Genomic DNA, 26,219 nt, shown 5'->3' with positions numbered 1-26,219 from the left:
TTTATTGACGAAGTAAACAAAAAACTCAGCGTCTGCCATCTGATAATGCAATATCGTATATACCTTTTTACATAGCCTACTAAAGATATCTTTAGTACCTTTAGTATGCCATGCTTTTTACATGTTCACATGGTTCGATTGCTGCAACAATGCATCAAAGTTACTTCTTACATAGTACGTCATTATACATAAGTAACATACTTGGGTACTTTCTACATAACTTTCTACACAATTATAAATCAATTTAAGAAGGGTGCTTTTTTATCGCAAAAAGGAGCCACGAAGCAACCACTTGTCGATGCACCTATACATCTATTTTTACCCGCACTAACAAGTTAGAGGATTCCCCTATCGGTAAACAGCAGTCTTCCGATTTTACGTCCTAACTTTTTTCGTCTGTTAATTTGTGCCTCAAAACTTTTTAAAGGTATATTTAAATAACACAGCCGGGCTCTAGTGGTATTGGGAAGATTTAAAATGCCTAGTTGTTTTAATTTTAACTGCTGCCACCGGTGCCGTTCGTCGTCAGACAGCGAAGTTTTGGAACCTTTAATCCAACAACCTTTAGCGAGCAGGGAGCACTCAGTTCACTGTAAAGATTATGAGGTAGTTAATATATGATACTCAACGTGTAATCCAATTAATTTTTTGCCAAGTCTTCAAATTGTAGGGTCCACGGCCCGAGACACTGTCGGACTACCTATACAGAATAAATTAAGCCACTTTATCCCTTGGTAATAAAATGGTAAATGCACCTATAGCGCAGCTGCCTCCAACCCAGAGGTTATGGGTTCAAGGCTTATCACTGCTACCAATGACATTGCTATCATGATGGCTTGTGATTTTTGGGGGCAATTGCTCTAACCCAATAGTTTCTTTTCTTATGGGTTGTATAAATAAATACGAGAACAATTCAAAATTAAACTCTTCCCATCTTTTTTGCAGAGCTTGGATTATGACAAATGCTACAACACGCCATACAGGGAACATATAAAGGTAAAGTTTTATTCCCCATTTCATTATCTTTCACAAACTCTTACTGTTTTCAGAATCATGGAAAATGGTTTGAAACTAAAAAGGAAATTCTAAGTTGGGTTTCAATTTTCATCATTGGTTTTTGTACAGCATTGGTAAGTACTTTTGTATAGTTTCATATTTATATATATAGTAGGCCAGTAGGGTGGGGAAGACGGGGCACCTTTATTACATGATATCCAAATATCCCGATCATGTTTTAAACAAGTACCAACCGTATATGGGAGTCGGTAAGGTGCCGTTTTATAATGCTTTGAAAGTTCTTTGTTTACTACTAAATGGGAAGAGAAAATAAAATAAAAAGTCCCCCCATCTTCCTCCACTCTACTGTATACTAGTGCGTTCCTTCAGACTATGTTAGCTTATATTATATAGCTTTATTGTAAACGTGATAGAATTGAAATTTTATTTTACGCCCTAAATAGTTAGGCTTACATAATATGTAAACTCATAAGCTGTCACCAGGTTATGAGACAGAACATCCGTGTTATAACGATTTTCCGGTCACACGAGGATAAAGCGTTACATTCAAGCAATAAATTAAAATATGTGACCTACTTTAATATTTAGCTTTGAGAAATCATAATATTTTCAATATTTTTGGTAGGTTGCATTTGGTATTGACACCGTTATTCGCTACTTAACTGCATGGAAGCTTACCACAGTTACCAAGTGTAAGTATGTGCATGGGAGTAATGCTGTTTGAATTTTGGACAAAATCTGTGGTGATATTGTTAAAAACAAAATGCAGTTACACTCATAGTTGCGGTATACTTTGATTCTACTCGTTTGTGTATACATATAACATTAGGGTAAAAGTTATTTAAGGTGTAAAAGTAGGGTACTAAAACATATGATGTTACAAATGTTGGTGTGACATGTTACCCAGGACCCCTTAAGTTAAAATAACAATAAAAAATTGTTACATAAATACAATAACTTGACTTTAAATGCGCCAAATATATCGAAAATAAGCATTTCGAAAATTTTTTTTTTTTACTTATTGAAAGTTAAAATACCAGTAAACAAATTCCTATATAAAAATAATAATTTCACATCTTTGCAGCAATGGGTGCATGTAAACATGATAGTTGTATTGCTACTTCCCTATTGTTGCTTGCTGCATTCAACCTTTCCTTTGTGTTTATCGCTGCATTGTTGGTGGTGTATGGGGAGGTAAGTGTGATGTAACATAGCCTATTTGTATTATGACATCATAATACCAGCATATTTAGTGTGAAATTTGATTTCAATTTTTTTCAGTTTTAGTATAATTTTCGCGATAAAAACAAAATCAAAAGCTTTTTTTAGCATGTAGGAGTCCCGGATTTCTTCAAAAGTCTATTTCCTTTTCTGTTTTTATTTATAAGAAGATTTTAATAACCTTTGTCTTACCACTACTACCTGTTGTTTCACTTTATCTTTCCCGTACTTCTTTATCAAGACTAAAGAGACAAATTTGAAAAAGAGACAAATAAAAAAAAAATGTGACAAAACAAGTTTTGTATGCATTCTTGCACTAATTTTGGTTAAACTAATGCTTACTATTGACTTACCAAATACCTTCATATTTACTACCTACGTCAAATAAAAGGTTGTGTGTTGAATCAACATTACAATAATATTCCTGTTTTCAGTTCTACTATTGCAAAACCTGTCGTAAACTCCTGTTTAAATAATATGTGTGCATTAAAACACTCTTTAAATAATAATTTTGCATTCAGTGTGGTGGGTACAATATAATGAATTGGATTTTCTATGTATTAGCGTTGCTTAAGTTTACTTTACCATTTGGGCATTCGCCTTTTTTAATGTTTAAACATGCAGGTAAAGCTTATATACCGAAACCAATGTAAATTATAATTTAGCATTGTATCGGTTACATTAAGTTTTGTAAATCTTGGTATCTGAGATTGTATGCCTTAAAACTTACACAAATATTCTTAGTACGGATAAAATTTTGTTTCCTATTGGGATTTTTTATGGCCGACAATGTAGACAATCCATAGGGGATCTTTCGTTTGAAGCAATTACCCGTAAGGGTCTTGCCCATAGACACAGGCATCCACAATGGTAGCAGTGTCCAGCCTTGAACCTGTATCCTCTGGGCTAGAGATACTGCTTACCGGCAATGTGTCATAGCACCAAAACACTGAGCATTTTTATTTCAGCCTCTTGCCGCTGGGTCTGGTATTCCTGAAATCAAATGTTATTTAAACGGAGTGAAAGTACAAAATGTAACCAGGTTAAAAACTCTCTTCTGCAAAGCAGTTGGAGTCCTTTTCAGTGTGTCTGGAGGTATGTGTTAATGTTCAAAACACATTGTGTAACTTAGGATTTTTTTATTTTCCAAGCATATTTTGGCAAATAGTGTTGATAAATTGGCAAACTTATGTAAAATGTAGAGTACCAAAGACAAACCCATTTTAAACTGTAAAAGTAATCTGCAATTTAACAGCAAAACTATTCAGTCAAAGTCTCAAAGAAATATCATAAATACCAAGACAAAAATAAAACAGAAAAAGTTTTTAAACTTCCCTCCAAAAAATCCAAAATTTCTAAAAGCCCTTTTTTTACAAAAAATAGTTTTACAGTTTGCTTTACAAAAAAGGTTTTATTTTGTTTTACCCCACCGGCCACCCACAGGTTTATTAGTCGGCAAAGAGGGTCCAATGATCCACAGTGGTGGCGTAATAGGAGCAGGAATACCTCAGTTTGAGAGTCTTACAATCAAAGGCCTCAAACTAAACATCCCATATTTCCGATCAGACAGGTATTTATTGACTGCAGCCTATGTCCTAACATCAGTTGCTGTATTATCATGTATGGACATGGTCATTTGACGCAAAAATATGATAAAGTAATTGAATAGTTTTAGTGTACTCTTACACTGGCTTCATAGGCGTGACTTGTCTGTTGACACCCCAGCTTTTGAAATCGGGGTGACCGTACATTATATTATTAGAAATGGCTTTTAATCTGATATAACATGTTGTTTATACAAACAAGTGCAGCCAAAGTATATTTCATTCTCGATATTAATTATTGAGATTGTCTATGTTTTATAACCATTGGCGTAAGCGTAACTTCGTTTTAAAACTGTCCCCCAATATTTGTTAAAAATTTTAAAACTTGATTTCAATAAGGCTATGTTTAACCTATAGTATTCACAAAGATACAAGCCCTAAGCTTACCATACATGTCACTACATTAGAAATATAGTTCAAAGTAATCACTGTTACACAACAATGCAGTCAATTTTACAAGAATGCCTTACCTATAAACAGCTTTTACAAATGCTAAATCCAGGGCTACGGAAAACCCTGATCATTTTTAGGGTAGGCTTGCAAACCCTGCACCATATAAATCGTTGCCATTTATATACAAGTGTGTGTAACTTCTTACTTTATCCTTGCGTGGCTGGAAAAAACGACAGTCCTTAAAAACGGGTGTTTTGTTTCATACACCTCGTGCTAGCTAATGAGTTACCAAGTATGTTACTTTGTGGCTGATTAATTTTCAGTGATTTTTTCATACCTTATATTTATACCTTATATTCAGGGACAAGCGTGACTTTGTATCAGCTGGTGCAGCTGCTGGAGTAGCTGCTGCATTCGGTGCTCCCATTGGTGGCGTGTTGTTTAGTTTAGAGGAAGGTTGTTCATTTTGGAATCAAGCTCTTACATGGAAAACGGTAATCATTGAAAATGTAGACTCGTTCATGGCCCTCTAAATTAGTGGGCCTATAACATTTGCCTAAAAGATATGTTAAAGACTAAAGTTGGCACTAAATGTACCACACTCGCGTTTTGTTAAAATGTATCATGTGCGCGTCAATTTGCAAGCATAAACTAACTTTACTAACCAAATGCTTGGTCAAGACATGGCCTACTCAATACACGGCCTAGGAATACACCGAAACTGTTCAGAAAATAAGAGGCCTATTGACGCGAATAATGCCCATTATAATACATTGTTACGTCACGGTTTTATCAATGGATTTCCTTCATTTTGAATGCAGTTTGCAGTTGTTGGTAGGTTCAATATCAGTTCTAGGTTGTTTTAACTTACAGTTTATCACAGAACGTGTCGCAGGGATATTTTCTTGTTTAGTTAAAATCATACCAGACATATAAAGCAGCGCAAAAGGTTTATTAGTATATAAATATCAGTTTATTAAGCATAAAGAGAGACGAGCAATCAGATTCAGTTTACCAACACAGAAAACCTACGTTTTGATTATATTTAATTTAGTAGACAGGCATTTGGCAAGTTTTATAATGCACAACACTTAAGTACGAAGGGAGGCTATCGTGAGTTTGTTTGTATTATACAGTCTTAATTTATGATGTGCTGTATGACCCATTTTTTGACCTTGAGGAAGAGCCTCTGTCCTGCTTTAACAAAAAAAACCTCGAGTAGAAAATGGGTTATGAGCAGCAGGACAGATCAAGGCATAAGCACCTTGAGACAAAAGGCTGATGCTTGTGTTTATCCAATATGTATCCTATATTGTTTTTAAGGACCGGTTTTAAAAGTCCACAACGGACATATCAATTAACTTACTTGTTGTTACTGCGGTGTTGTTTTGCTAGATATATATAGGCTGTCTTAAAAAACTTCTGTTTTAAGCCAAATACTATTTTCACTCAGCGACTGTGCCAAACTAAACTGTCGGTAAAACTTACTTGTATGCCGCACGTGGTTAAAAGTAACTCCTATCTGTTCAGTCATGCTTAAACATTTATAAAAAATATAAGATGTTGACAAAATAACCCGAAAAATAAGGTAATTTAACCGGGAATGGTAAATAAACTGTTATTTGATGCAAAAACTACAGCCAGACAGCAAAATCCATTCATAAAACCGTGACGTAACAATGTATTATAATGGGCATTATTCGCGTCAATAGGCCTCCTATTTTCTGAGCAGTTTCGGTGTATTCCTAGGCCGTGTATTGAGTAGGCCATGGTCAAGACTACCCAAAAAAGAAGTATACAGATGTTATTCAACTACTTGTGTGCTACTTTTGTCCCAACTGTTTTGCAAAATATGTTGTAAAAAACAGTGGCTGGCCAGAACTATGTATTCCCTAATGCAATATGTTGGCCTACTTTCAAATTTTGGACATATTTCATGTTTTATTTAAACAGTTATTCTGCACCATGACATCAACGTTCACTTTGAATTTTTTCCTCTCTGGTACATTTGACCACTCATGGGGATCCTTTAATCAGAATGGGTTGTTAACATTTGGTGTTTTTCAGGTTAGTTGAGTTGTGGTTTGTGGGACTTTTGTTTTGGTGTTGGTTTTATAATTCTGCTTTCGTTATAATACTTTGCTGGGGTGGCCTTGTTTTAATGTGTGGGATGGTCTTTTAAATTGTTTCTTTAATCAAATAGTGTTTTATATATCATTTATAGTTCCTGGAAAATGTTGAGATTTGTACCAAATTCCAGGGCCATAACAAGGACCTCGTGCATATAAAATAAAATAGGAAATGAAAATGTGCCGAAATATTTTGTACCTTCACAAAAAAACTGACAGTTTTTGTTTGCAAATACCCATTAATTAGACTAACAAGGCCCTCACCCATATAAAATAAAATTGGATTAGAAAATGTTGTGATTAATTTGTTGTGTTTTTATTAAAAATTGACAGTTTTGGCTTGTAGTGTGTTACTAATTCCACTAACCTGGTTGCAGTGTCCACCTTCTAATAAGAACTGCCACTTATGGACTTTGGGTGATTTACTTATATTTATTATCATTGGTGCTGGAGGTGGATTGTTTGGTATGGTGTTCAATGCAATAAATACAAAGCTAACTTTGTTTAGACTCAAATACTTAGCTAAGAAACATAAGCTATTTAGGTGAGTACGAAAAAGTGAAAAATGGCTCAAAAATTGTGTAGAAAAATGGCTCAAAAATTGTGTAGAAAAATGGCTCAAAAAAATATTTTTATTGGGTTAAAAATATGGCATCAAACACACTAAAAGGGAGGGAGGGATAGTTAAATGCATATTTCTTTAAAAAATGGTTGATTTTAATGTTTAATTATAAATGGGGTGCAGAAAACTCCAGGGTAGGGCTGTCTATCCTGCCACCTCAGGTTTGGTGTCTGACGTATGTTTTAGAAAATATTTTTTAACATTTTTTTAAAATATCATAAAAATATTTTTTAACATTTTTACAAAAGTTAATAAAACTGACACAGTCACTAATTTTTACAGTACTTGTTATCACTTTCAAAATCAATATATTTCCGCAGAGTACTTGAAGTTCTAGCAGTTGCCTTCATGACAACTTTAGTTGTTTTTCTCAGTCCATTGGTTGGGAAATGCAAACCTATTGTAAGTATTTAAACTGGTGCCAGCTATATTGCACGTATTTTGTAAAATAGCACTTCTGGTATTTATTTGCTTACTGGCGCTTTAAAAATATATTTTTAGAGAGGTGTTGTAAGTACATTACCTGTTTTTGCTATTAAATAAAGATTTTAGATATAAAGTAGAGTGCAAGAAGATGGGACATCTGTTCTTTCTATTTTCTCGTTCAATTTGGTAGTAAACAAAGAACATTCAAAGAATTATAAAACCATACCCTCACAACTCCCATAGACCATTGTTAATTGTTTAAAACACGATTATGATATTATGTGCTAAAAGTGTCCCATCCTCCTCCACCCTACTATATATCTAAAATCCTTAAAAAATGAACTTTTTTGTAAATTAAATACAGAAAAGAAGTTTTTTTACCAGGAGCCATTTCCTTTTTTAAATAAAAAGTTGTTCGAAAACCATGTTAAAAATAACTCAAAAAATATGTTGTTGTGTTTTACAGAGCGCTTTTCCAAACAATACAATTACATTAAGCTTTAAGGAGTCTGGCCAAAATGCAAGTCTGCAAAGATTCTTATGTCCTGTTGGAGAGTATAACGACATGGCTACCTTGTTTTACAATGGCCAAGAAATTGCTATCAAACAGTTGTTTCATAATAATGGTAAGACTAGGATCCTAATTTTTTAAATGGTGTGCAGCACCTGTTTTTTGTTGGGCAACGGACAGCATTTTTTACTGGTGCCCTTTTCCACACCTTTTATTTATAGCTTGTTTTAACGACTGTCGTTTTGCTGTTAATACTATTCTCTTTGTTCTTAAAATAAAATCTTCGCTATTTTTTTCGAAGAGATAGATAACAAATTATGTAATTAACACAGCATGTATATATTTATATAAACATGTTTATTTAAGCGTATGTATGTTATTGACCGTTAGTTTACTGCTATACATTTTTTTTTTAAATTGAAAAATAATTTTTTTAAATAATAAATTTTAAAAAGACACAATTTTATTTTACTATAGGAGAATTTTCTTTGGAAACTTTGGGTTTATTTTTCATTCTCTTTTTCTTCTTATCATGTTGGACATACGGCAGTAGTGTACCAAGTGGTTTGTTTGTCCCATGTATATTATGTGGTGCAGCTTACGGCAGATTCGTGGCATCTTTCTTACATAAGTAAGTGATTTTTAATGTTTATATATTCTGCTGGTGTTCCAGCTATAATGTAATGTAGGAGTTAATGGCTCTTATTAATAAATTAACAGTTTTCACCAGAAAAGCTTATTAACAGCTTCAGTTAGACACTGCTACCATGGTAGGCATGAGTTCTTAGACAAAACTCTTAATGACTATTGTCAACTCAGTGGTCACTAATGGGTTGTCCAAATTGCTACAGCCATATAGTAAAACAATCACCAACAAAGTTTTAAATGTTGTTAGCCACTTCAGAATAAATAAGTTGAATGAAAATAACTTACTTATCCTCGCGTGGCTGGAAAACAGCAGTCTTTAAACACGGGTGTTCTGTTTCAAACACCTCTCACCAGCTTTACCATGTATGTTACTTTGCGGGTGATTATTTTTTGGGAATTTTTTTAAGTGTGGCTGATAATTTAGATAATTCATTAGTGACCATTGGGTTGAAGCAATTGCTATTAAGTGTCTTGCCCAAAGACACATACGCCAACAATAGTAGAACCTTCAACCCATTACCTCTTGATTAGAAGCAGGCCTGCCAACCTACAACCTTATGACGCTTCTATTACAAGTTACAATAATACATTCCCATTCCCTCCATCAGCTACCTTGATATCAACCATATCTACCTTGGTACTTTCTCACTTATTGGAGCTGCTGCATTTCTGGGTGGTGTGGTTCGCATGACAATAAGTTTAACTGTCATATTGATTGAATGTACAAACGAAATTAGTCTCAGCTTGCCAATTATGGTTACTTTAATGGTTGGTTGTATTTTCTGTATTTTATATATTTGTTTGAATTTTTATATAGTAGGAAGGGGGAGATAGAACATCCTTTCATCCTAATTTCTTGTCCCATTTGGTAAACAAATAAAAAACGTTCAAAGAATTATAAAACCCTATCCTCACAACTCCCATAGGCTGTTGGTAATTGTTTAAAACACAAGCGGGATATTTGGATATTATGTTCTAAAGGTGTCCCGTCTTTCCCCACCCTGCCATATAAAGTATAGAATATATTATATATATGTCTATAGAATATACAATTTAAAAATTGTGAACAATTTTGGTGTTTTAGTTGTGTGTTCTGCTTTAACATATTTATTTTATTGGTATATGTATTTTATACTTGATAACATATGTGGTATTTGGTGTAGGAAGAATATTTTGTTCTTAGTTACCAGTTTCTAATATCTTTTAATGGGTTTTAGGTTTAAACCGCTGTATAGTATGTTACTATGTTTTCAGATCAAAGTTGGAGAATATTTGAGTAACTGAACTGAAGAGATAGTTAATTCACAAAAATTGTACAGAATTATGTCATTTGGGACTTTGGTAAAAAGTAGTAAAATACTCCTTAAACTGTTATTTTTACCTGATGCATGGTACAACTATTCAACTTAAAAAATGTCACTTTTATTTGTGCATTTTAGGTTGCTAAATGGGCTGGGGACATGGCTAATCATGGCTTATATGATATTCATATATTTCTCAAGTCTGTTCCACTCTTAGAATGGGAAGTACCCATTATAGCAAAATCGTAAGTTCTCAAAAACTGCTATTCTTGTTCTAATTTCATCAAAGTCAATTTACTTCAGTTCCAAAATTAAAATGCACAATTTGATCGATTTGTTACTTTTACCTTAGCATTGTTCACTGAGAATATTTTATTTGCTTTTACAGTACAATCCTATTTCTTTTTCCTAAACTAGCTATTAACCCCTAAATTGCTTCAAAAGTTTTTTTCCACTGTAACAAAACAATCCATTTTCAAAAAAAAACATTCTTTTTATTTTCAGCCTGACAGCCGTTGACATCATGAACACTCGCTTGAAATTCATCTTTCCACACACTAGAGTGCGCTCTATCGTGAACTTGTTACGCACCACCGCACACAACTCTTTTCCCGTCGTTACCATGGAAACAGTAGATAGGGAACCCAAGTCTACTTTGTCCACTGCTAATCTAAGATACAGGGTGCGTGAATGAATGAGTAACTTATTTGTGCACACTTACATAGTATGTGTAACTTTGTGGGTGATTTTATTTTAAATTTTTTTATTTAACTCATTAAAAAAAACAAAAAATTACCGCTGACAAAGTTAAATATGTGGGAACACGTAAGCAGGCACGAGGTGTATGAATCAGAACACCCAAGTTATAAGATTATTATTTTCCCACAAGCAAAGATAAGCAAGAAAAATTGATAAACAAGAAGAAAAACTTTGCGGGTGTTTATTTCTAAGATTTTTTTCCATTTTTTATATTTGGTTGACGATTTAGAAACCCATTTTTTGTCCATAGTCCTCCAGTCATGTGACAAGAATGCAGGTGGAGCGCGAACGAGCAAGGACGAGGAGTCAACTGGAGACAGAGCTTGTGGAGGTTGATCTCAGTGATGAAGATACATCTGAAGAGGGATCCATGTGTGAGAAGATGAGGTATGAAGTCTTGAAGAAATTAAACATATTTTTCCTTGTTTGGCAGGGCAACGATAGTTGTTGTAACAAGGGTCTTTGTTTTATTTACCTTGTGCCTGCTTACGAATTACCACGTATGTAACTTTGTGGGTGAATATTTTTTATGTATGGCTGACAATTTGGGAAATATATTATTGATCACTATGTTGGAGCTATTGTCTTTAAGTGTCCTGCCCAAGGACACATTCTCCCGTAATAATAGCAGCAACACGGCTTGTGCACTTAGACAGCACCAGTATCCCTGTTGTTTTAAAAGAACTAGGACAAATTTATTACAAAATTTACAAAATTGAAATTTTGTTCTGCGGCACAGTGGTTAGTGTGTTTGCATCTAGCTTAAGAGGATATGGGTTCACGGCTTGACGTTGCTACCATTGTGGGGAAATGTGTCCTTGACCAGGACCTGTAATGACAATTGCTCCACAGTGGTTCCTTAAAATAATAACCTGCAAAGTTACATATGTGGAAATTATATATGTATATATATATATATATAATACGTATATAATAAGTTATACATATATAATAAGTTATATTTAACTTGCAAGTGTGCGCGAGGTGTATAACAATTATTTCAAAATGTGAATTTTCTGAACTGAAATTTCAAAAGATCTTTATAACATGCAGCAGCAACGAGGACTCAAACGGTTCTTCAGGACTTGCAGATAATTTGCAACCAATGACCTTTCATGGAATAATTCTTCGCACACAACTGACTACACTGCTTAAGAATAATATTTACCACAACCAATATTCGGGGGTAAGCATCTGTGTCATATCAATGGAACTTGATTTATCCTCACTTGGCCGGGAAACAACAGTCGTCATAACACAAGTGTTTCATACGCCTCATGCTCGTCCGCCAGCTTATAGGTTATCATGTGTTATAAATTCGTGGGTAATTTTTTGTATGGCTGACAATTTAGACAAGCCATTAGTGACCACTAGGTTGGACTAATCGTCGTTCTCAACAAACAATTTGTCCACAATTGTAGCAGCAACAAGCCTTGAACCCATAACGGCTGGGTTTTAAGCCAGGGGCAATTACCATTGTGCCAGGAAGCTGGACAATATGTTTACATTGGTTGGCACTGTGAATAGGTGCTTGTATCAAAACCAAATATACTGCTCAACATTGCTTCTGATAGCTGTTTGTGTCTTTTGAGCGGACATTGCTCCAACCCAGTGGTAACAAATGGGGTAATAGCCTAACTTTGGAATAAATTTAAAGTTCCATGGCATCCCACGCTGTAGGGCCTCACCCACATAAAACAGAAGGGGTAAATGCAGCTGTTAAATAAATCGGACAAATTTGAACTAGAATGTTTTAATTTTTAATCATTTTAGATAAACATTTTATTTTTTCAGGCATCCACTCAAGAGGTATTATCATATGAAAAATTTAATGAGGATTACCCACGTTTCATGAACATTCATGATATGAATATGGATGATTTGAACCTAAATGAAATATTGGTAAGCAATTTAATTCTGTGTTATTTAATTCTATGAGGGTGAGGTCATATGGCAAGGCACAACAAAGTGGGATAATGCAGAGTTGGCCCATTACTCTAAAAAGTTTCTACCAAATGTTCTGCTGTTTCCACAAAGGAAAACAATAAGCTTGTATTGATTATTAAGCTTCTTGTGAATTTTAATTTTAGTTAAACCTTAAGTTAGGGTAGTGTATGTTACTTTTTTTGCATAAAACATAGATTTTCTAGTTAATTAACCTAAAGCTAAAATTAGCAGTCCATGTATGACCCATTTGTCCCTTTTTTACATTTTAATACAAAATTAAATTCATTACAATTTATTCAACAATGTTACATTTTAACACGAAATTTATACAAACTTTTTAAGGATGTTACACCTTACATGCACCCATGTCCACATATCGTTCACCCTGACTCTCCAGTGCCTCAAGTGTTCAATTTGTTCCGTACTATGGGCTTACGTCATTTACCAGTCATCAACAGTAGAGGAGAGGTACTTTATAGTTTCAACTTGGCTGTTTTTTTCTGATTTTTTATTAACTTTTAATATTTAAATATTTTTTTAAAAATCATTTAATTTAGTTTGGTGTTTTTTTTCTGATTTTTTAACTTCTTCAAATTTTGCTCATCTGGTATAAAAAAGTAAGGTGCCCTGATGAAGTCTTGTCAGATGGCGGACAAAATGTTGAAAATACAGTTTTTATACCAGATGAGTGGCCAAAAAAAGATTCACATTATGCCAGGTAGCAAAAGTAATAGAATCTGCAAATTTAGTCTAAATACCGGTTTATAGATTATGTAAAATTTCTGCGTCGCACAGAAATGTCTGATAAAGACATAACATGTCTATCCCGCACTAAAAATATCGGCAACGCTCATAAAATATCCGTAACACATATAAAATGTATAGAAATGCATATAAAAATGCCACTTTAGTGGAATGGCCTCCCCAGGCTTACTTTCTACATTTAAATAAAGTCCGTGATTTACATTCGATAAATTCAATGGTTTGATTTCAGTCTCTAGTAGTAAAGTAGTAATGTTTAGTTCTGGGAACATAATCAGTGAAATTTAGACGACTTTAGACAAGAAAGATTATAAGCCTGAAAGCGATCTTCTGTCAATTTTTTGTTTATGATCTAAAAGAAACTCATAATATGCATGCCAGCAATTGCATATATAGTATGACATCTTTTTATTCCATTTTCTCGGCCCATTTGGTAGTAAACAAAAAAAACATTCAAAGAATTATGAAACCATATCTTTCAGACTGCCATAGACTGTTCTTAATTGTTTAAAAAAGGATCACAATATTTTGACCTCACCCCACCCAATTATATATAGACAGATTATGCCTTAGATATTTAGGTTAAAGGTATTGCATGATACAGATACTTACATAATGCAAAACTATGCAGGTACTAGGGTGGATTACCAGACACAACTTAACTCATGAATTCATTGAAGAAATTGTAAAAATTAAAAGCAATTCCAGAGATTAAGTTGAAATACACTTTGTGCAATAAGCTAATAATCTCCGTGACCTATATATTATATGGCAAAGAAATACACTGGATAATTTAGCAGGCATATTGATTTTTGAATTTTTAACAAAATCTGGGGTGGCAATGTTAAATTTGCATTTATAGCGTGAAACATTGGGAACTTTGGTGACAAATATTACTGTACAGTTTAGCCCTGCTTGTTTGTATAGAGTTTACATCAGGGTAAAAGCTGTATTAAATTGTAAAACTGAGGTGCTAAAACACATCCTGCCCCCCTTTCCCCAAATTGGGAGTACATGTCAACCTAGTCACCCCTATGATGCAAAATGAATAGTATTCGAAGTGAACTGTTTTGGTGTATTTTCGAGCTATGTTTAATATCTAGGTCATACTTATGTAACTACATAACTGCATATACCCATTAAGTGCCAATTCCATTTTTATGCAACATTTTATAAATCTATCATATTGCCATTTGTGTGATTTTGTTTATCATTCTCATGATTATATATGTAACCAAGTGAATATTTATCATCGTTTTATGTGATTTCTATTTATCTTACGCTACCTACCTGTTTAAGAAGTGCAATTACACCACCATTATTGTAAAAAACTCCAGGTTGAAAAATTTTTGAAAAATTTATTGTGCACTGTTGAAATTGCCTATAAAGTGCATGGGGCATGCAGAATTGATTATCTCAGTAGTTCAAAGTTAGTGACAGGATTTTAAGTTGAAGTTCTTGTTGTCACAAACCATCTCCAGTTTTCTGCTTCTTTTTTGCCCGTATTTGGTTGAGAGTTTCTTCAATTGATCTTTGATCTCGTTTGTTTGTACTTGGTACTGGGGAAAAGAAGATGTATGAAGAAAACTACATATCAATATATCAATACAAATTTAAAGCAAACTTAAGGGTTTTGATGCCAGACTGCAGAACATGGCAACAAGACCTTGTGAAATTTTTATTGAAATTTAGTGTTTAACTGGCAGAAACGGAGACATATTGTTCTTTTTGTCTTGTAAAATTTTTCAAACCATTTCTGACACAAATGTATGTGAAACGTGACCAACACAAACTATCGGATTTTTAAAAAACCTATAATGTTTACTTGCCCACAAATGCTCACAAAGAAACAAGACATCACTCACCCATTCCAAAGGATTTATTTGCTTCTGTTTTGCGTGCAGCTTCTTTTGCAGCAGACGATCCAATAATATGATTATATTTATCCTTATAGTTAGATGTAGGTTCTACTGTTGAGGTCGTAGCGACAATTACTTCGTTTCTGATTCGTTCTTCTGCCTCCTATATAGTGATCAGGTTAAAAAGAAAAAATATTAAAATTGTCTCACAACCCAAGGTCCTACATTTGATCTTTTCATAGATTTTTTATATTTATATTCTTGTTCTTCTATTAAAGGATTTAAAAAAATGCGTTTTAAGGTTTATGTAAAATTTCAAGGTATATGGGTTTTAGGTTTGCATACAGATATGTAACACTCTAAAATTAATCATACAGCAACATAAATAATTGGTTTGGACTTGGCTTGGTAATGGCAAATAGTTAACAAAGCTCCATTCGATACAACCTTTCTTTTCCTTGCTTCTTTACCAACAACAGGAAATTATACAATGACAATAATGAATCACTGTCAAAAATTAAAAAACAATGGCCGTCGTTTATTTACCTTTCTCTTTTTAACTTCTTTTTCTTTCTCTTCATTCCACGTCTCTCCTTGTTTATAAGCTTGTATTTCATCCTCTGTTAGCGGATGCTCTTTCTTAATAAGCATCACATATCTGGAATATAAAACTTAAAACATGTGGAACAATGGGCCAAAAATAAACAGTCTATGACCAATTGTAAAAAAGCAATAGACTTTGTACAGGCATTCAACCCAACAGTCATTTAACTGCAATCATTTCTGCTTTTTTACAAATAGTTCGAAATTCATAACTGCTGACTGTTGCTGCCAATCTAAGAGTATAAATTTTTTTTTAAATAAAAAATTAAAAACAGGAGTACAGTATACATAGCTACACAAACCAATGTAAACATATAATATAATAAATACAACAACTTTTATTTTTCTCTTCGACTACAATAGCGAAGATTTAAAAATATTTTGAACAAAAAGACAGGCAATAGCGACAAAACAACAGTTGTTAAAACTCGCTTACAATTAAAAACGTTTTTACAATTAAATGAAAGAAAATATGCGTGGTTGCTACACCTATATAGTTTAACTACCTGTCATTTTCCTCAACTCCAAAAGCTTGCGTTGATAATCCACCAATGTCTGCCATTTCATGTCTAAAAAAGCAAATACAATTTGGACATTATCTTAACACCCTGGGCGTTGGGGTAATGGGCCAACCCTGGACCAAATCCAAGGACCCATGTTCTGCCACGTTGTGGCTGTGAGACCTCACCCAAATGAATAAGAATAAAATTTCCACACTTAGTTATATGATCATAAGCATAGGCGGATCTAGGATTATTCTGACGGGGGTGTTCGCAAGAAAATGTTTAACTAGTAGTTGCAAAGCGTCGTATTAATATGTGCGTAAATCAACCCGTAAGTTTTAATTCACCACTTGCATTTGCCCGCGGTAGCAACATTAATCTATGCTACGCGTAATAAAGTCATTATTTACGCAGGATTTACTCAGACAAGCAGAATTTTTGTTACGTCATAGTAGGGATTCACACGTTGATTGTTTACGTCATAATACCGACTTTCGTATTCAAATTTTGCCGCACAGGAACTTTTAACTAACTATAACCAAAGGTTCGTTGTTTCACGTTCATATTAATTGCCACAATATTTTGTTACATCACTTATAGTTACAACACCGGTTAGGCAGACTTAAAACATAATACGATACGCATGTTTCTGGAAAGCCTGTTACTATTTTTTGCTTACGCGAGTTTGGTTTACTCTCTCTATTACTGCATGAGAATTCAGTTAAACAAACAATATTACTGCGATACTGCTAAACAGACAATGTTTTATCCCTGCATTGCATTCTAAACGATTTAGGCCGTAAGAATCAACTTAAATCTGTTCCAGAAGCATTGCTTCTTTATATTTACGATGTTTTGCTCAGCCAAGCAGTGTATTTGTTACGAAATAGTAAGGATTCACACGTGTATTCATTGCATCATAATAACGATTGTTTGACCTGGCAATTGATTACGACATAATAGCAATTCACACGTCGATTGTTTGCGTCATAATAGGGACTCACACGTTCATTATTTAGCTTGCAGGTGCTTAAAACATGTTGAATGTATGCTTTTTCACGTTTGCCATTAGGTAAAGGATTGTCTCGTTTACGATGAATACTTTCTACGAACGTAAACGCAACAAGCATGTGAATTAAATGTGTGTTTAGATAAAGCTTGCTGGCCACTGGCCAGACCGATTTCGCCCCTATAGATTCAAGCTTTTATTTTGGTTATAACAGCAGGTAATCGCAGATTTACCGTTCCTGTAGTGGTAATCCTTTAGCTGGTGGTCACAATGTTCCTTAGGTCTCACTGATACCTGCTGTCTAATTTTTTTTTTGAAAAAACTCGTGCTTTCGTGTCGAAAATTAACATTGAAAATGCGCGAAATCGAGCTGCGTTACCGTATTTTCCACACGAGCCGTCATGAATTAAACAAAGGTTAGATTATTACATCATAGAATGCGTATTGTTACGTTTAATTTCTACGTTACAGATAACGTAATTTGTTGGGGGTTAGTGGTTGGGAGTTAGGGGTTAGGGCATGGGGTTAAGGTTTTCACTAGCATAAAACAGTGCGAAAAAACAAGGCTATATCGTCCCGTAACGTGCGTAATATAACACTGTTGTGACGTAACATACCGCGATTGTGACGTAATAAAACGTTAACCTTACGCAAGTCAGACGAATTACGGTGACGAGGCATGTTTTCGCGCATTTTCAAAGTTAATTTTCGACACGAACGCCCGACTTTTTCGCAATAAAAATTAGAGAGCAGGTATGAGTGAAACCTATAGAACATTTTGAAACCAAAATTTCAGGTGGCCACCAGCTAAAGGATTACCTCCTGTAATTTGGCTCGCCAGACGAGTGATCTTTTCGTTAGCATGTAGATATGCATACGATAATATAGATAACGATTGCAACAAGTTGCGCAATCAGTAACAGAGATTTAAGTATTGTAGTTGATTTTGAGTCACGGAATTTTGATTTTAATTAACTACAAACGATCGTTACTTTGACGCGCGCCGTTTTTCGTTTAGAGCTACGTAACGAAAATATGTATAAAATATCTGAGGGGGGTGTTCAAACACCAAACACCCCCCTCTAGATCACCAAGGTGATCCTAGAATACAGATATTCTAGCGGCCATTTTCGATACCTTCTACTGGTGCCACCAACCTAAAATTTGGACACTGTACTAACTAGACCCCAGCGGTACCGATTCTGAAATCAAAAATTTAAAATTCGAAAAAATATTAATTATGAATATTAATATTCGTCATAAAAACATATTTATAAATTTTTCGCACGCACCAGCTTTGAATATGTTGTAGCGCTACTTAATAGCTACAAAACGAAAGATTTTTTTCTTAAAAAAAATGGGGGCTTGGGTATGAAATATTAAAAAGTATGACCATAACTTGAATCATATAAATATTAAATTTTCAATTTTTTTTGCAAAAATATAACTTACGCATACATCTATGTTGGTCACTAACATACCATTCCCATTAAAAAAATAATTAATTTTAATTTTTTTTAATTATGAATATTAATATTCGTCATAAAAACATATTTATAGAATTTTCGCACGCACCAGCTTGGAATATGTTATAGCGCTACGTAATAGCTACAAAATGAAACATTATTTTTTTCAAAAAAATGGGGGCTTGGGTTCAGAATACAGACAAGTATGAGTCAAATATCTCAAATTATATGAATATTAAATTTTCTAAAAATATTCGCGAAAATATAACTCACGCATACATCTGTGTAGGTCACTAACATATTTTTCCCATTAAAAAAATATTTAATTTTAATTTTTTTTTAATTATGAATATTAATATTCGTCATAAAAACATATTTATAGAATTTTCGCACGCACCATCTTGGAATATGTTATAGCGCTACGTATTAGCTACAAAATGAAACATTTTTTTCTTCAAAAAAATGGGGGCTTGGGTTCAGAATACAAACAAGTATGGTCATAACTCAAATCATATAAATATCAAATTTTCGATTTTTTTTGCGAAAATATAACTTACGCATACATCTATGTTGGTCACTAACATACCATTCCCAATAAAAAAATAATTAATTTTAATTTTTTTTAATTATGAATATTAATATTCGTCATAAAAACATATTTATAGAATTTTCGCACGCACCAGCTTGGAATATGTTATAGCGCTACGTAATAGCTACAAAATGAAACATTATTTTTTTCAAAAAAATGGGGGCTTGGGTTCAGAATACAGACAAGTATGAGTCAAATATCTCAAATCATATGAATATTAAATTTTCTAAAAATATTCGCGAAAATATAACTCACACATACATCTGTGTAGGTCACTAACATATTTTTCCCATTAAAAAAATAATTAATTTAAATTTTTTTTAATTATGAATATTAATATTCGTCATAAAAACATATTTATAGAATTTTCGCACGCACCAGCTTGGAATATGTTATAGCGCTACGTAATAGCTACAAAATGAAACATTAATTTTTTCAAAAAAATGGGGGCTTGGGTTCAGAATACAGACAAGTATGAGTCAAATATCTCAAATTATATGAATATTAAATTTTCTAAAAATATTCGCGAAAATATAACTTACGCATACATCTGTGTAGGTCACTAACATATTTTTCCCATTAAAAAAATAATTAATTTTAATTTTTTTTAATTATGAATATTAATATTCGTCATAAAAACATATTTATAGAATTTTCGCACGCACCATCTTGGAATATTTTATAGCGCTACGTAATAGCTACAAAATGAAACTTTCATTTCTTCAAAAAAATGCGGGCTTGGGTTCAGAATACAGACAAGTATGAGTCATAACTATAATTCCTTGTTCATATATTTTATTTGCACGAACGCTAAAATTATACGCGCATAAATCGACGTACATGTCATTCACAAAAATAAATAAATGCGGAAAAGTTTATGTACTGCACCACGGTTCTTTTTATACAAGTTTTATTCACCAAAACACCCAAAGATTTTTCAATATGGCTATTAACATACGTCATAAAAGCATAGTAATACCATCTTGTTTCAAATTAAAATCGGAAATCTAATAGTTCCACTAAATAACTAAAAAGTAAAACATTAATTTCCTTAACTGGGTGCGGGGATGGGTGTCAAATATTGTGAAGAATATTCGTATAACTTATGTCACTTTACCGTTTATTGACTTTTTTTTATTCAAACTTAAAAAACAAAAGTTGTTTTTGTAACTAAACATTTGTTTTGCAATAACATGTTGTTGTTGTTGTTGTTCTAAGTGCAAGACTTGGCTCCATTTTGACTGCGTCGCTGAGGAAATACCTAGTGAGGCTAAACGTATCGGCGTTAAATGGTTTTGTATCAATTGTTCTGAATAATTTGTTTACTGCCTAACTATGTGTTTTCAATTATATTCTTCAGGTATCCGACGATGATCAACGAACACACAACGAGGAGATCACTAAATCTTTGGTCACTATTCCTCACATTTTACTCTTCTATTAATTCTGCATCGTACTTCTAATAATTCTGCATCGTATTAAAAGATAAACCCTAATCTTAGAGGCTTCAAGAACAAAAAACCTTTTGTATTAATTGAAACAAATAAATTAAATTCTCGATGTTTCTATACTTACGTACGGATAGGATAAAGTAAATGGTGCGGCAGTCGAAGACTTTATTTAAATTCCAAGCATCACATTTGAATGTACGTATTTACTGTTTATTATATTATTTTTTATTATATGTATAATTTTTGCGTTCGTGCAAATAAAATATATGAACAAGGAATTATAGTTATGACTCATACTTGTCTGTATTCTGAACCCAAGCCCGCATTTTTTTGAAGAAATGAAAGTTTCATTTTGTAGCTAATACGGAGCGCTATAACATATTCCAAGCTGGTGCGTGCGAAAATTCTATAAATATGTTTTTATGACGAATATTAATATTCATAATTAAAAAAAAATTAAAATTAATCATTTTTTTATTGGGAATGGTATGTTAGTGACCAACATAGATGTATGCGTAAGTTATATTTTCGCAAAAAAAATCGAAAATTTGATATTTATATGATTTGAGTTATGACCATACTTGTTTGTATTCTGAACCCAAGCCCCCATTTTTTTGAAGAAAAAAATGTTTCATTTTGTAGCTAATACGTAGCGCTATAACATATTCCAAGATGGTGCGTGCGAAAATTCTATAAATATGTTTTTATGACGAATATTAATATTCATAATTAAAAAAAAATTAAAATTAATTATTTTTTTAATGGGAAAAATATGTTAGTGACCTACACAGATGTATGTGTGAGTTATATTTTCGCGAATATTTTTAGAAAATTTAATATTCATATGATTTGAGATATTTGACTCATACTTGTCTGTATTCTGAACCCAAGCCCCCATTTTTTTGAAAAAAATAATGTTTCATTTTGTAGCTATTACGTAGCGCTATAACATATTCCAAGCTGGTGCGTGCGAAAATTCTATAAATACGTTTTTATGACGAATATTAATATTCATAATTAAAAAAAAATTAAAATTAATTATTTTTTTAATGGGAATGGTATGTTAGTGACCAACATAGATGTATGCGTAAGTTATATTTTTGCAAAAAAAATTGAAAATTTAATATTTATATGATTCAAGTTATGGTCATACTTTTTAATATTTCATACCCAAGCCCCCATTTTTTTGAAGAAAAAAATGTTTTATTTTGTAGCTATTAAGTAGCGCTACAACATATTCAAAGCTGGTGCGTGCGAAAATTCTATAAATATGTTTTTATGACGAATATTAATATTCATAATTAATATTTTTTCGAATTTTTAATTTTTGATTTGAGAATCGGTACCGCTGGGGTCTAGTTAGTACAGTGTCCAAATTTTAGGTTAGTGGCACCAGTAGAAGGTATCAAAAATGGCCGCTAGAATATCTGTATTCTAGGATCACCTTGGTCTCTAGATCCGCCACTGATCATAAGTTACATACACAAACTAGTATATTCTACTTACACAATACTTCGTTCCAGTTTATTCATTGGTTTCATTTTATGTCTCGTCTTTTCACCATCGTTTACAAAATCAGAAATCTGCTTCTCAACATTTTTACGAAATTTTTCTTTTCGATCCTTTTCTTCTTTTAACATTTTTCTCATCTTTATCTGCTGCTCTGCATTTCATAAAAGGCATGTAAAACTATGTATCGTAACAGACTTCTAATTGAATGTAATTTTCTTTACCCTTGCCTAGCCGAAAAACAACAGTGGTTATAACAAGAGTGTTCAGTTTCATACCCCTCGTGCCAGCTTTTGAGTTAACACATAACTTTGTGGGTAGGTGATTTTTCTTTATGGCTGATAATTTAGACAACCCACTAAGGATCACTGGGTTGGAGCAATTTCTGTGTCTTGCCCAAGAGACAAAGGTAGCGGCAATAAGCCTTAACCTCTGGTAATGTGGGAGTACAGATTTAATTTTATACAAGTGCATTAGCAATACCTGGTCAAGCTTATGCTCCTTTGTGTTTGTGTTTTCTGTATGGCAACTTATTACTGAATACTGGGTTGGGGCAATTACTGCTTAAAGATATCCACACTACAATGGCATAGACACAGTAAGGAAAGATTTAAAACTCGTATCTTCTTGCAACAGCCTAGCCAACAGTGTTACAACGGCAGTATAAACGCGTAAAAAGTAACAAATGAAATACTTTATTTTTGTGTTAAAAGTATTGAAATTTCTTTGTATATTATGTCATTTTTTAGGTGGCAAACACAGTTGTATATTTCACCTTTTGCCTTTTTCTTTTCATCTTCCGAGGCAGTTGGTGGTTTGTCCATAGACCCAAGTATGGAACCAAGCAGGTCAGCCATGTTTATTGTAAGCCTACCCTGTGTTATATTCAATCACATAAAGAAGTTAGATTGATAAATAATTTGTTACAGTGGAAGAAATGGTCAAACAAAAACGTGGATGGTGGCAAACCAACAAGGAAAAAAGAAAAAGGAAAACTTCCATCTGTATCGTTAAGAAATAAATAAAGATGGGAAAAGAAACTAAACAGAAATGCATCAGGTAAGAATGATAGATAATCTAATACCTTTGTCGGCAATAATCTAGAATATGTAAAAATGTTGTACTTCAATGACAACTTTTCACTGAAATAACAGTACAGCTTAAAATGATAGTTGTTCCAATATAAAAAAAAATGTTTGCTGGTTGTTTTATTTAATGAACAAATGGATTATGAATTGCACTGACGTTTGGCGAACTTGAAAAAAAATTTTAACCTGCATTTAAAGGCATTCAAAGATACAAAAAAACACCGTATTTTTGCCACTACTAGTCATCAGAAAACGTGTACCTGTCTCTAAAAGTAAACAATTTTGGATTTACACTTTGTGTGCTGTCTGCTGTATCATTTCTGCTTTTAAATGAAGCAAATGAGTCTTTTGAGTTACCAAGAAAAACACCTACAAGTCCTGACCATAAACTGTTCAGTATGGACTTCTTTTGATCCTTTATGTTTAACAATTTTGTCTCTTGATCATGAAGTGCAAGAAGTTTGTCGTATTCATCTTCAAGAAGTTCTAGCTTCTTATGCAAAGATTTTATTTCTTCTTCCCCTTTAGATGCGACACTCGATTCTGATTCATTTCTTTTGGGTTTTTGGAGCTGTTCCAATTCTTCTTTGATTTTCACTTGTGCTCTAAAAATAATAACACAAAAAAATGAGCAAATATATTCATGTGTAATTACAATTGACAAAAATTTAATGAAAAATACTTTTCACTTACTTTATATTGACTGCAAACTTTCTCATCTCATGGGCTTTAACAAGCGGGTCACTTCGCTTCTCAAGGTTTGGGCAATTGCATTCTAGTCTCATTTTCATTGCTTCAGGAATCCGTTCTTCTAATGTAACTGCTCGTTTCTCATGACTTGGATGTGTGGACGAGAATTCAAAATCAATCTCGGATTTTCCAACCAACGCATCAGTAGCTTCCTGTATAAATGCTATGTTATTTATATGAGTAATTAGAGGTACATGTGTGTCAAGGGTGGCACATCATGTGTCTAGGGTGACACTTCCCCCAGTCGTTGAACCAGGGGTGCATAATAGCATCCAAGTTTTTCTATGATTGACGACTATAAGTGTACATTTTACTAAAAAAACTAAAAACCTGATGATTATGGTGACATTGAAGCATTTACTGTACACAAATATTCCGTAATAGCACCCAATGACATTTACTTCAGTGAGCCTTGAACCCCTTACCCTCTAATCCAACTTACCATCAAAGCCAGTTTATCCCACAAATACACGCTCCATCTTGGATCAAAACAAGCTTTAGAAGCAAGCATGAGACCAACTTCATCTGCTTCTGATTCAAGCTGTCTACTGTATGGCAGCTTAAACCCAAGCTCAAATATAATGGGGTACATGAACTGTTGGATTGAATACACAACGAATGCAGCAAAGTCATCAAGGAGAAACCATATGAAGGCAAGCAGTGGTACAACTATGAGTTCTCCAAACACAGCAAAACTTTGCTGCTCCTATGATAAAGCATGGGATTAGTTCATGCAGACCATGCTTATAAAAATAGGTGTCATTTTAGCGATGCCACTCAAACTTTTAATACAGGAGTGACTTCATATGTTGAAACCAGCTTTTACCTTGCTAAAGTTAGCATTTATCCCTTTAAACAATGAGGTTCCCTTTGTTTTGACACTTTGGGTCCTGCTGTATTTATATATATTCTACACAATGCATTTTACAGAAACATCAAACAATATATTCAAACATAACACTACTATACCTGAACATGCCCAAGAATTGCATGGGACATCTCATGTCCAAGAACAATAGCCAGCTCCTGCCAATCACTCATCACATCAACCATACCAGTGAACAAGAAGATTTCTCCGTTGGGTAAAACAAAGGCATTGTTCATTTCAGGATCATCAATAACTGTCAGTTTCCAATCTACCTTTTTAACAATATCAATATCCTGATTGTGGGATATAAGAGAATCTACTATGCTTTTACATTGCTTGTACAGAGGTGTTTTATGGTCAATAATCTTCGATGCATATTCGTCCATTAGTTGATTGCGGTCCATGTCAGCTAGAACCAAAATCTGATCTTTTGTGAAGGAAATCCACCTTTTTCTGCCTGTTATTGGGCATGTGTCGTAGTGGACTATAGAGTAGTATACTATGTACATTAAAATCACAGCTGATGTTCCGAAAGCGATTTTGTGCCGTGAGAGTTGACGTTGGATAGCTTCAGGAAGTTTGTCATGTAGCTTTCGGAAGGAACGCCCTGAAAGAATTGAGACGTACTTTAAAGCCTGTATTCCTTTCATTTTAAAAAGAAACATGACCAACGGGTTGACCGGCCTTCGTTCTGAAGTTGAAAACTGTTTCAAACTTTCAAGATTCTTGAGGTGTGGCCGCTTGGGCATAGTTCTGGTTAAAAGTGCGCGTGTTCTCATAGTTGTATGATGGTTCATAAATACGTTCGTCTTGCATAAGCAGGAAACGGCGGCTCGAAAAACATGCATTGAATACAGTGGTAACGATAAGAACTTGAGAAATATTACCTAAACATTTATATACACTAACAACGATACAGTTTTTACAAACTCTACAGTTTAACTGAGCGTGCAATTAACTTAGACAAAACACGAGTCTCGTAAATTTTCTAAAGAAAAACAAAGCTTGGGGTAATTCCCTGCTTCGAAACTGGGGTGCAAAAACGTTGTTGTCTCTCTGCGCGGATCCGCTGTCGCCAAATTAACTTTAGAAAATTGTCTTTGTCACAGTTTCAAAAAAAAATTATTGTAGACTTACTAATTAATATTTGTAGATTAATTTTTGCAGCTACAGTGTGTTTTATG

At 33.6% G+C, this 26,219-nt stretch overlaps 3 protein-coding genes across 4 annotated transcripts; 1 reads left to right on the top strand and 2 right to left on the bottom strand.

Moving 5' to 3' along the window:
- The first annotated feature begins 325 nt into the window (after positions 1 to 325).
- LOC149734073 (H(+)/Cl(-) exchange transporter 6-like) lies at positions 326 to 21,103 on the top strand. Of its 2 annotated transcripts, none has more exons than XM_089881529.1 (21): positions 326 to 606; positions 946 to 996; positions 1,050 to 1,130; positions 1,643 to 1,709; positions 2,102 to 2,211; positions 3,207 to 3,333; positions 3,682 to 3,808; positions 4,597 to 4,729; positions 6,189 to 6,302; positions 6,742 to 6,908; positions 7,307 to 7,388; positions 7,879 to 8,038; positions 8,401 to 8,554; positions 9,180 to 9,339; positions 10,011 to 10,117; positions 10,377 to 10,554; positions 10,882 to 11,018; positions 11,688 to 11,817; positions 12,426 to 12,533; positions 12,921 to 13,046; positions 13,972 to 21,103. In XM_089881529.1, the coding sequence occupies exons 1-21, from the start codon at positions 478 to 480 to the stop codon at positions 14,053 to 14,055; spliced, it is 2,532 nt and encodes an 843-aa protein (XP_089737655.1). In that variant the 5' UTR covers positions 326 to 477; the 3' UTR covers positions 14,056 to 21,103. The 2 variants fall into 2 exon arrangements, with proteins under 2 accessions (XP_089737655.1, XP_089737654.1); XM_089881528.1 differs by having other exon boundaries at positions 332 to 606; positions 11,685 to 11,817.
- LOC149734072 (sperm-associated antigen 7 homolog) lies at positions 14,684 to 23,235 on the bottom strand. Its single transcript, XM_089881592.1, has 6 exons — positions 23,105 to 23,235; positions 22,327 to 22,483; positions 16,309 to 16,371; positions 15,746 to 15,857; positions 15,206 to 15,362; positions 14,684 to 14,899 (listed from the first exon to the last, which is right to left on the bottom strand). The coding sequence occupies exons 1-6, from the start codon at positions 23,184 to 23,186 to the stop codon at positions 14,805 to 14,807; spliced, it is 666 nt and encodes a 221-aa protein (XP_089737718.1). The 5' UTR covers positions 23,187 to 23,235; the 3' UTR covers positions 14,684 to 14,804.
- Positions 23,236 to 23,524: 289 nt separating this feature from the next.
- LOC149734071 (metalloendopeptidase OMA1, mitochondrial-like) lies at positions 23,525 to 26,100 on the bottom strand. Its single transcript, XM_089881550.1, has 4 exons — positions 25,137 to 26,100; positions 24,610 to 24,873; positions 24,111 to 24,319; positions 23,525 to 24,022 (listed from the first exon to the last, which is right to left on the bottom strand). The coding sequence occupies exons 1-4, from the start codon at positions 25,881 to 25,883 to the stop codon at positions 23,656 to 23,658; spliced, it is 1,587 nt and encodes a 528-aa protein (XP_089737676.1). The 5' UTR covers positions 25,884 to 26,100; the 3' UTR covers positions 23,525 to 23,655.
- Between the last annotated feature and the right edge of the window lie 119 nt (positions 26,101 to 26,219).

This window comes from Ciona robusta, chromosome 7 (assembly GCF_009617815.1).
Source record: "Ciona robusta chromosome 7, ASM961781v2".
Taxonomy (NCBI): Eukaryota; Metazoa; Chordata; class Ascidiacea; order Phlebobranchia; family Cionidae; genus Ciona; species Ciona robusta.
Note: the sequence above shows the minus strand (reverse complement) of the source record. Positions and strands in the feature narration are given on the sequence as shown.